The 12,701-nt window shown below is 36.1% G+C and overlaps 1 protein-coding gene across 2 annotated transcripts in view; it reads right to left on the bottom strand.

The window, feature by feature from the left end:
- LOC144442899 (sodium channel protein 1 brain-like) overlaps positions 1-12,701 on the bottom strand; it is a 37,936-nt gene that overhangs the window by 19,241 nt on the left and 5,994 nt on the right. The window contains exons 2-7 of one of the 2 annotated variants that reach the window (XM_078132273.1): positions 3,951-4,078; positions 3,397-3,477; positions 2,680-2,697; positions 1,255-1,383; positions 644-735; positions 63-275 (exon numbers count right to left, since the gene is read on the bottom strand). In XM_078132273.1, the coding sequence (XP_077988399.1) occupies positions 63-275; positions 644-735; positions 1,255-1,383; positions 2,680-2,697; positions 3,397-3,477; positions 3,951-4,078 (661 nt within the window). The remainder of the gene's footprint in view (positions 1-62; positions 276-643; positions 736-1,254; positions 1,384-2,679; positions 2,698-3,396; positions 3,478-3,950; positions 4,079-12,701) is intronic. The other variant, XM_078132274.1, reaches the window with a different exon arrangement.

Raw genomic sequence — 12,701 nt, 5'->3', positions numbered from 1 at the left:
AAACTGGGTTGTCGTTACAACGTAGTTACTGAAGGATAGTGTTTATAGTATTTCATACTTACAACTATTTTGAATGTATGCATGCCACATACTATCGGTGACGTTTTGATCGAGGAATTCTTCGCTCATAAAAGCCACACACTTTTGACGAAGCGCCCCCATATATATTTGTAATGAAAAGAGGGCGAATATACAAAGGACAAAGAACGTTAAAAGCATGACTTCCATTAGCATTCTTGTTGATCCTAGAAGTGCATTTATAATTGCCTTCAACCCTGTAAAGAAAACGAGTCAGTAGTCAAAAATATGAAGTATTGAGCGAAGCGGTTGGCAAGGTTGAGTAACATTGGTTTTAAAAAGATGGCGTCTGTAGCCTGTATTGTTAATTTCGATCATCAAGGACTCGGTTTGCGTACATTTATTCGGTTAGCAAGACTCTTCTCAATATGACCCTGTTCGTGTGTTCAGTAGTAAAATTGCTGTCATTATAAAACAACGCCCTCAACTTAGGAAATGATCGGCTTTAATCATACATGTATAATGTACAGTCTTCTGGCGAACGCTTCTTGTTTTAACTGTAACAGAAATAAACTCTGACGCCATAAACTATAGGAATCTTTATGATGACGGCAGGACTACTCACCTGGAACTATTGAAATTGTTTTCAATGCCCTAAGTACTCTTAGAGTTCGTAAACCTGAAAAGCTCCCTAAGTTTGCCCCTAAAGTTGCATATCTGAAAATCAAAAGAAGAAAAAATACAGTTAAATTGTCAACAATTTCAGTATATTTGTATTGTGTTTAATGTGATTTTGTGTTTGAATCTATTAATTTCTAGTTCATGTAGTGTAAATACTTTATCACATGGTTGAGTAGTTAGTAAGACTGATTCTGTCTGTGGTCGTGATATTGATGTAGTTCAATTTGAAATCAATTACCAAACAGATGCCCCTTGCTCATCTTTCGGCAGGAACCTGGGACATAGATTTGCAATTGCCAACTATGATACACGTACACGTTATTACAGAGTGTATTGTTCTAGCTGGAATAATTCAGAAAAAAGAGTACCACAAACAACCAACTCGCGTTGGTTGTACGAGTTGGTTGTCTCTACTAGCATATATTTCAAACATCATACACGTGCACGACACAGTTTTTGTTTTGGCGGGAGTGCACTGGAAAATAGACAAGCACATTTCACTTACACGTCGCGCGGGAAAACACAGAACTCGTGACACGACATACTTATACTTACGCTAAAACTATGACTGTAAAATCTAACCAATTCCAAGGATCTCGAAGATATGTGAATTTGTAAATGACGAAACCTCTCGCAATGATCTTTACAATCATCTCTATAGTGTAAATACCCGTAAAAACGATTCTGTTGACAAAATAAGAAAAGAACAAGAATGAATATTTCGCACAGTCAAGCTAAGACGTTATTCTATCATGAATTATACGTGACAAGGTCTTTACTTACTTTACTGGGCCAATTAAGAATTTAGTGTCTGATTTTTGAACGACTATATAAAGTTATCGAAAGTGTTAGATGTCGTCAAAAATGTCCACAGTAGCTATAATTACTGAACAATTTTAGCACGCTTTATAAGTTAATCAAAATTCATGCAAATTTCTCAAGTCCTACAAAAAATTGTACCGTAAACAAATGGAAGCTCAAATTTTATTCACATGGCATTCAGGTTCGTAGAATTTTAAAAGAAAATTGGCATGGAATCAAATTATTTAACAAGGAGACCATTGTTATCATTCTAGGCTGGACAGATAGCATAGAGAGTCGGAGCCCCCCCCCCCCCCCCGAGTTTTAGTTCCTAAAAAAACTCAGAAATTATAGCTACTGAGGCTTCAAAGTTTGTTGTTTCTTTACATTGACTGATTACCGATGTAGTTTTGATATCTATTCTATGTTTTTGGTCTGTTTGACTTGTTACTTTCTCTCTTTAGTTGACTCTTCATACATAGACACAGATTCTCCCACCTTAACACCCATAGATTTTATGAGAATAGAATATTTTATAAGAATAGAAAGTGAAGTACTTAGAGAGAAGATGTGAAGAAGCTGCAAGGCACGTATGACTTCGAGTGTGAATGATTTCAAATTTTACAAATGGCATAAGTATGATTTTGAAACATTCGATGCATTTACAACGTAAGATTTGCTGTTTGCTGAGCACCCATAGAACTGTATTACCCTCAGCTTGCTAGCGTTGGTAAAAAAAAATATATATGCAAATTTTCTGACATAAATGTGTGAATGCAGCTCGGTTGAAAAATAAACACAAACGCGTTGCTGAACAACACCATTACCAGGTGAACTACAAGCAGCGACGCGTTGTGTTAGACAGATCATGACGACAAGAAAAGACAGAAAAAATGAGGGAAACGTGCAACGAAAATCGTGACAGAAAACGGGCGCGAGGAGAGATGCAATTGATACAGTCCCTCGCACACGTTTACTGATGTCACAACTTGTGCTTTGGTGAATCATCGAATCAACCAAATAGAGTTCATAGTACTATTATTAGTCTTAACTGAATCAAACAAGGTTATTTTCTCCATAGGCGTTAGAGTGGTAACACCCCAGGGGTAACACAACCTTCAAACGAAAGACAATTAATCAACAGTTACAGACTTCAGAGGTCGCTGTACTGTTACTTACTCTGAAGTTCTCATTATTCTGTGTAGACGAAAATAGGGAAACAAAGAAGAATGGTTCGTTGGGTTAGAAATAAATCAGTGGATAAAACGTGGATATATCAAATAATAAATGACGTCATTAAGACTGTATGGATTTAGAAAATAGAAGAAAAAACGACTTGCAATGCCATTATAACAGGTATTGGTAACACTTCATATGAACAGAATATAAGAAAACTCTGACAACAAATTTCTACAAAAAAGTAGTAGAACATAATTGACATATTGCTTTTATCACACGTTCACAATAATTCTAAACTGATAAATTGGAGATAAAAAAAATAAATTTTGAGAACAGAAATCATCATTAATAGGGCAAATACAAACGGTATGACAACAACACGAGTACAAAACGTTGTGGTTTGCGAGGTCGTCAAACTGAACATGTTGACTGAAAAACGAGGTCATGTCCTTAGATGTAAACTATATATGTATTCATACCCTTTCCATCATCTCATACGTATAAAGTGCATTTACAAGTACTTGTAACATATATTAATTATTTTGAGATGAATATTTTTTTTCCAAGTGTAAGGACTCTTTGTTCCCTTCTGTCTTAAATCTATTCGTACACTTGTGAACAAAGCTAGCTTTCAGCTGGATTTTACAAGGCTGTCTTGATGGTTAAATATTGATTATGTTTGGAGAACATAATAGCTAGCGTTGAGGGCGTACTTACTCTGGATAGTCGTCTTCTGCATTCCACGCTAAGAAAACACAGTTGGCTAAGATTGTCAACAATATAGTTAATTCGAAGAATGTGCAGCGAAATTAAGGAAATTACATTTCTTTAAAAAAATCAAGCTTTCAAAAAGATTATATCAACTTTTACAAATAAACATATCTCAATTTCTTCAATGATTTGAAATTGACTAAACAGGCCATATTAGTAAAAAGAAATACACACAGGCAGAACACTCACATCGAGATGGACACACACACACACACACACACACACACAAACATACATACATACACATACACACACACAAACAAACACACACACACACAGTTTTCTGCTCTGCTTGTCAATATTTTCCATCTGCATTTGCATGCAAAACTGTACACATATTGTACACACATTGTATTTGTCTAACTAACTGACTGACTGACAGATTGTCTGTCTGTCTGTCTGTCTGTCTGTCTGTCTGTCTGTCTGTCTGTCTGTCTGTCTGTCTGTCTCATTACTTCATACAAAACACTCAATCTACATGTAATATATTCAAAGGATATTGGTGTGTTACTACTCGCATCATAGCTTTACGTACAGGATTCAGTGGTCCTAAGAAACAACACGACCTCGTCGTCGAAAATCGGTTGATGTAAATCTTGCCCCATCGTTTGGCAATTACCACAAAAGACTGTAAGAAAATAATAAAAATTAGAAATTATTGATGATAGCGGGTATATTTCAATATCTTACACGTGTCTGACTAATATTAATGATATTCGTGATGAATGATTCTAGACTAAAGAAATATTTCAAGAAAGTTTGAAGTTGCAGAAAAACATATGATAAACATGCAGTTGTCGTGTAAACAAAGTTGGCGGGAATCACTTGCTCCTATATCAATATTATTAAACATGTAAGTCTGTGGGCTTCTCTTTTGTTGTCAATGCGTTTACACAAAAAATGGAGAGGCTCATTACTTTAGCAGCCATGCTACTTTGAAATAAAATGAAACCATTCATTTTGAATAAACTGGTTTTTCACTTGAAGCGAGGACAAACATCGGCAGGGGATAAAGTCAACTTCTTTATAAATCAAGATGGCCACGTGGTGTTATTGATGAATGGTGTTTTCTGTGTTAGATAACACTACCTCAATGACCAGGTGACATAACAATAATAACAACTAGTATCACTATGACAATCAAATGAATTACAAAGGTTATAACACACCGGGACAATTGTTCAGGTAGATGTCGTCTGCTACGTTGAACATGTAAAAGGTCAGGCCGATGGTTTCAATTTTTTGAGTAATATCAGTCGAGGGTCGTGTATGAACGACCCGAGTGAGCGAACACTCATCAAGTTGCAATAAATGTTCGACACAGCAGTTCATTTTGCCTTTGTTGATCTTTGTTGTGGGACATATGATTAATTATATATTCGCAAAAACAAGATTCCTTTGAGCAAATTGCATGATTCGGCGAAATACATCATCGTATGAGCGTGATGCAAAAAAAGCCATTTTCAAATTGATATATTAATTTGCATTGATGGAATAAATTTCAATTGAATTCAATTGAATTGAACTGTGTATAGGTACATGTATAAACACATCTCCTCACGAAGTGACGTGTGTTAGTTAGTGAGGTTCGTTTTTTTTTCAGCTTAAACGCTAGGGAAATCAGGCTAAACCTTTTACTGCTTTATTAAGTATATGTTGAAATGTGCTTCTATCGGGATGCCAAGGGAATAATTCTGTTGACACGGACTATAGAGCAGCAATATCACTACTTCACTTTCGTTGACAATAAATTCAAACAATCCTAAAATGGCCAGAGAACAAGTTGTCGACACACTTGAAACACGTGAAGGACCGTGTCATTTGGTTTGGCGATACGATAACCTTATTGGGGCATAGAATTAATTCATAAGGCTCTGTACTGTTACATCCTGACCTTAACGCTGTAAATCACAGCCTCTTTTACGGCACCGTCCAAGGCGCAAGAGGCACAGTCCGCGGAAGAAATAACAGCTCTGGTTTGCGAGAATGTAATACCCTGTCTAGCTTATTTCACTTTAAGGGATACAAGCTGAGTTTTATACGTTTTGGGGGTAATTTCACCTGTACTTAAAATGCATATCTAGAATATTTGAAAGATTTTTCAGACTATAGACACATGCATGAGTGGTTTAGAGTAGTTTTTCATGAAAAAAATATCAACATAGTAGAAAACGATCCAACACAATTCCATGCATGAAATACTCAAATTGGGCTTCATTTATAGTTAGTGTCATAAATTATCGTATAAAGACGCATTTCAAACGAAAACTAATTTCAAAGAGGCCGGAGCAGTACTGACTTTTCCGAAATATCTAAAACAAATGGTCACTTCCCATTCGTAAATATTATCACCAAGTTCACTTGTTTAGCAGATACGGTTGCGAAGAACACCTGTGTCATTTATAGTGAGGGATTGCCGAGTAAATTTGTATACTATGCAATCGCCCTTGTTTTTCTCAACTTCTGTCGAGTTGACATTTGGTGTCAGATACAAATTATGACAACTCTCTTTATGGTCACTTTTAGGAGTAACATTGGCAAACACTTAATTGAGGTGAAAGTGACGGTTTTATTACATTCTCGTAATCAAAGGCTCTCCGGCGCTCTCACTGTGTGGGGACGTGTTGTACCGTTGCCGCAAAGAGGCCTGGTAATTTTAAGCAATGGGGAGTGAATCGTGCCGATGCCGCAAAGAGGTCTTGTGGTTTTACGACAGTGGGCAAATGGCATAATTTTAATCGGGAGGTTGATATAGCACCTTTAGTAGGACTCGTGTGTCTATTGATATAAACCCCTGACATGGAAATATCATATTGAGGATGTGACAAAATGTGTCGGACTGAGGTCAGGATTTTATTTAGATTGCGATATTTTGTACCAAAGCATGTTTTACTTTTACTTTATAAAGCGTTTATTCAACCTAACATGACCTGTGGATTGGAAGTCTGGGGTAGTAAATTTCCATCACATTTGTATTCTATTGTAATAATAATATTATAATCGATTATATATTTGTAATGTGTGGTGGAGCCAAACTCGACTAGCGAAAAACCATTTTTTACACCAAAACTGCCAATTTTGTTTTGTTTATAACTATAGTATACTATAATTTTGCTACGATTGACATTTATAGTTTGACTTTGAAACTGGCAATAACCAAATGAATGAAATGAAATGAAATGAATGAATAAAAAATTGTCTACAAAATTGTGACCGATCTTCATCAGATCTACGTTATTCACACACGGTGATATTTTCTCTTTGGCAACCTTCGAGTTTGGTAATCAATTTTCACTCACAAATAAGCCTTGAAAAGCGAGATTACTCGAGAATTATTACTTACACATCAAACCATTTCTTGTTTACTATGCATGTAGAACGATCGTTAAAACATTTAACAGTCATATTGTTTGCTATGACGTCACAGGCAATTTGTCTAGTTCTGAAGGAACCATAACTGAAGAAAACAGGAAAATCGTCAGCATTCTCTTTTTCAGTTGAAATGTGTGAAGCAATGCCATAGTCTTTATGCATTGCTATAAGCAGTCCAGACAAACAGGCGAGACTATGAATAAAGACCATCGGACAAACTCTCTCTTTCTGACCGTGTTAGGAAGCAGCTGTCTCAAAGGATGCTATAGTTTCTAGTTTCTAGTTGGGAATGCCAGTGGTAATCAACGCGTACGTGTTCTCATTCCTCACTGGTACTACAGAAACGATACCATGGAATCTATGTGAATTAACTTAGGCTAATATGCCATATCATGGCCACGTCTACGTTGTCTATTAAGAATAGGGATGTTATAAGTCGTTACTCGGAGTTTATTCTTCAGATAACATCCTTATTCTTTGGATTTAGTCTATAGAGCTCTGCTACTAATATTGCATCGAGCTATGTACTCTCCAGTGAGACACTTATATATATATATATATATATATATATATATATATATATATATATATATATATATGTATGTATGTATGTATGTATGTATGTATGTATGTATGTATGTATGTATGTATGTATGTATGTATGTATGTATGTATGTATGTATGTATGTATGTATGTATGTATGTATGTATGTATGTATGTATGTATGTATGTATGTATGTATGTATGTATGTATGTATGTATGTATGTATGTATGTATGTATGTATGTATGTATGTATGTATGTATGTATGTATGTATGTATGTATGTATATATATATATATATATATATATATATATAATTTTATTTTGGATCTTATTATTTCGGGGTCAGAACAGTTTCATTTATTATGTATATCTGAGAAATGCACTTTTCATTAACGTAATTATGTGAACAATCGAAAATAGCCTTTACGTATTCCAAAATATATGAATTTGTCGGTTATCGGTTATAGTAGTATTTTAATGCTAATATAATAATGCAGTCATGCAAAGCTAGAAAGAGTTGATGAAATGTGGATAGCCTGGTATGTTAGACACGACTTGTGTCGTGCTACGCTATCAGCTATCACGTCACGGCATGAAAAGTGGATAAGCCTGCTAGGTCTCAACAACAACAACAACAACAACAACAACAACAACAACAACAACAACAACAACAACAACAACAACAACAACAACAACAACAACAACAACAGACAAGACGTATCTTTCAGTCTTTGGATAGTCCTGCCGATTCCATATAGTGGATTCGTCAGTCAACGCATGTAAAAAATCATTAAGTCGTGAATACCAGAACAAAATAAATATTAACAAACACTCAGACGCAGACATTACATATCTGGTGCAAAGAAAATTCTCAGATCTAAGTACTTTAACGTCGTTCGTCTTTATATAAAACGGTATCATATCTGAGTTGAAAGAAGACAACTGCTTCTGACTTTTCTTAAGCATGGCGGTCTCTTTGTCCGTCTACCCTTGGAATGTTGGAGGGCACATTCAAGACGATTACCTCCCTAAATCCGATTCGATATCCTCTTAGCGGAAACCAACAATAAACGTACAATCAAAGTATCGTCTAAATTAAGGAGTTTGTACTCATCGCGTATCAACACCAGGAGGACAAAAGTTGTACCCTTTTAATAGTAGTTTTTCGCATGTGGGTATATTTTGAGCTTTTTTGGTCGACACATAATCACATAAAGGTGGATTTACGTGACCTGTTCTAATTGATTGTTGTTGTGTGTTGGCAAACAGTACATGCCACACTAATGCGTCAATGGTCTGAGATAAAAGGACGCACTAACTTGAAGCTCGGTAAATATTGTACGGGGGAAAGTAGACGACAGGTCAGGCCAGAAGTCAGTTTACTCTACAATTAGTTCGATATCTGAGATGGATTCGGATATTTCATTCAGTCAGTTTATACTCTGTAATGTTGACTTAAAGTCAGGGATTTCAATTAAACGATTTTGTACATGATGTTATGTTTGGCATCGCTCTGAGCTTTTCAATATCTCTGGTGGCATAAATACATTTTAGCGTAGAGTAAAAGCAATGTACTAGTTGGTCTATTGGTATACTTTGCGAAATATGATTCTTGGTTTATCGAGGGATGCTAGCGTTTTTGACTGTGTTTGTTTGCACCTGTCTGTCTGTCTGTCTGTCTGTCTGTATGTCTGTCTGTCTGTCTGTCTGTCTGTGTGTGTGTGTGAGGGGCGGGGTGTAGTGGCACCGGCAGACATTGCATAATTTTCTTTATATATGAGGCCTTGACCATCAATCCTAACACAGTATTACGTCACTAGAAATGATGTCATATAGGCGAAAAACTTTCTACATTGTCTCTGAAAGTTGCCGTTGTAATTTACTTGCCCCATGATGATCTGTTAACAAGGCGAAGGCTAATCAGAGTTATACAATGGAAGCCATTCAAGTTGTAGCAAATCGTAGTCTGGCTTAGTTATTTAATAATAATATTTAAACATAAAACCTACGTGAAATATCAAGTAATAGACGCTCGTAGTTTAGTAATGTTTAGGTATGTTTAATACTAAATTTATTCACAGAAACCGCAGTGACAATGAGGCGAGTCATCGTGGTTGTTGATTTTTGTACTATATTGTTCGAAGATCACTAAATGTCACTATTTTTAGACCACTTCTGTAGTAAATCATTTTTACGATAATCTTTTATGAGGAATCTTGATATATTTACTGTCTTGTCCGACAATTAATTAGGCAGTGATGTCACTGTAAGCAAAACATATCGAGATTGCGGGAACCATTTAATTTTATATTATTACCCAGACACCGGCCGGCACTCACGTTGTGTGCTCTGTATGTATTGTCATTCAAGACCAACGCAAACTTTTTGAAGAAAGAGAGCAAAAAGCGGGTATTTCAGCTTTAGGCGTTGATAATAGAGTGCTTTGGTGGTGTACTGATTTGCGTGGTATGTGGACGTTGGCCAACTTCCCCCGGAGTGTGAGTTTTCAACAATTAAGAATCTTCGCTGAGAGATAAGGCCTACTCATTGCTATAAAAAAGGCACAATAGAGATCGCTTTGAGAAACACAAAAGATCGAACTAGCTAACACTGCATCTATTCTAATAGTCTATACAGAATAAGCCTTTGCGGGAGGTAGTTGCAACACAATGCAATGTCACTCTACAGTTAAATTTTAATGAGAAATTGAGGGAGTGTCTACGTCATTGCAGTCATCTCTTCTACTTGTACCGAGCAATTGAATCGATGAGTTCTTTTCATGCTCTGTCTGTGAACAAACTACAAAGATGGCAACTAACAAATACATGAAAGCATCACGAACGAATGCACTAGCTTATGAAAATTGATAAACGTATACTAGTTTGAACATATTCTGACAGCAGACAACATATTCTTGAAGGCGTGAAAGATCACTAAAACTGGGTTGAGTTTTAGAACAAGAGTCTTGCAATTCATGTTATAGCCGCCACAAACTCGACGTCAAGGACTTATCGGTAGTGGATCACACAACATTGATAATTAACTAACGTCTAGGCCTTAAATGGCGAGAAATTATTAAACATCAATTGATATTAATGTGTTATTATATTCGGGTGGGGGTGGGGGCAATGAGATATCATTTTAATAGACTTGGAGGGACGACGTAAACCGTTATGCCACGGTTTCTTGCACATGTGTCTCTGTAGCTATTATCTTTGAATGTCCACTTTTTAGGTATTCAGTTAATTTCTTGATTGGCAAGCCTTACACAGCAGATGAAAGTTGACATATTCTAGGCATGGTTTAATCGAAATTGTCCAAAGAACAACTGACTTTCCATTCATTTTTGCGAGATGGAGATGTTTTACATCGAAATATAGCGTATTATGTTATACGACTAATTACCAAATCAAAGAAACTGTTCTATTCCGAGAAAACTATACGGAAATAGGGTGAACTACTACAAGATTTATTCGACTTAAATGTTTATTAAGGAAATACTACACATGTATAGTATTTATCGATTTAAATATTTTGAATTTTGTATCAAGAATTTTGTATCAACTTGTTAAATGTTATGCGATGAATGTATTGAATTTATGACCACTGTTACATTGTTTTCAAGTGTGATAATTCAATGCAGTGAAGCACTGACATTTTTAGAAACGAAGAATTCGTATCTGTCGATTATTGTTTGTGATTGTCGCGTAGTTGTCACTAACACCGATGCCTCACTCGAAGTGTGAGCTACGATTCATTGACAAAGACTTGTGTATTCATTGTTTGTGTGGAAATATTTATCACGCACTTGAGCACTTCAGGTGTCTGAACGAGGTCTCTTGTCCGTAAGAATTGTCTGTGTAACACCGATTTCCCACACCGAGAGACTAGTTCTCCTTGTACAAGATATAACAGCATCAGTACAGAGTAAAGTTATAAGAAAATTTACTGCAGAAGTAAAATTCTGAAAGAAAACGACCCTGTTGAGGTTGACATTGAATAACTTTTAACTGTGTTCAATTCAGCGTATATGTCCCCCGAATGTGACTCGAATGTGACTATTTAGAAGTGTCGATGTCACGAGCAACGTCGGTTTTGCAAGTCCATCCTCTACACCATGGTCATCAGCATTATATTTTGACATATCAAATTTTATATATAGGACATTTACAGAAGGGGGAGGGTAACAGACAAGGGTCAATGATTATTTGGCGAGGTGAGACTCTACTCTACTCTTCTCCTGACCAGTTCATTGGCATATTGGATCCACGTGATTTTCTATACACTGTGTGGTTGTCATGTAGAGGGTGTTGATTTGGTAGCATTGCTTTTTTTTCACAGTCTATTCACTGTTCATGATGTTTTTGTTTATTACGTCAAGGAAAGTCAACACTGACGTCACATACAGTAAACTTCAATTCTAGAAGTATTCAAGCAAGTAGGTTGGGTGAAAGACATTCCGTGATGTGTTTACTTTTCACGGTTTACTCACGATTAAGTATATTCAATACTCGAATTTCTCCTTTCGCTACGCTTGCGCTCGTCGACCTGAGTTGTTAAAAGTAGTTCAAACGGTTTGATTTGTCTCTGTACATAGAGATCATTTTTATTAAAGTTCGTACAAATACATCAACATTTAAACCGAATCATTTCGTGTTCATTATTTTGACTTTAAAGAGTATGTAAAACTTCCCAAACTGCCCTTTTTATTGCGTTTTGAAGTATTTTGTCAACGCTTTATAAGAAAGAAAACGACAATTTTGTCTTTTCACTATTTCCTGTGGAGTTAAGTGTGACTGTATTTCATTCATTCCAAGTCTCGATGTATTTAACCGTCTGAGCGGGTAAACGTGGGTATTCCGGACGTACTTTATGCCTAGATATTAAAGTACGAGCCGCTCGATGTGCTTTGAACTATGAACGAAAATAAATGGTGACTATGTGAAATGGACATCGGAGCCACCTGCGTGAGTGTTTGGTGACGTCACGACTTGCATGTAAACTACAGCAAACTCCGTTCATGTTGATACAGGTTGTGTTTTTATAGTTATAATTGAAATTACAGTGTTATTCATCAATTGAACTTACTATTAGACATTGAACCGCAGTGGCAGATGGATACACTATTTTATTCGATCTGATCATAAAATCATCGTTTGTAAACCACGGATGTATTGTTGACATCCATTACTTGAAGTTGAACCTACGAACATGACTTTATTTTTAATGTATGTAGCGAGACAAAATTCTGACAAATACATGGCGGTGACCACAGTTCACCCCTGTTCTGTTTACAGTTAGTAAGCAGTGAAATAGATCATGCAAACATGTA

The sequence above is a fragment of the Glandiceps talaboti genome, chromosome 12 (genome assembly GCF_964340395.1).
Source record: "Glandiceps talaboti chromosome 12, keGlaTala1.1, whole genome shotgun sequence".
Taxonomy (NCBI): Eukaryota; Metazoa; Hemichordata; class Enteropneusta; family Spengelidae; genus Glandiceps; species Glandiceps talaboti.
The sequence above is the reverse complement of the archived record's forward strand: the minus strand, read 5'-3'. Positions and strand labels throughout refer to the sequence as shown.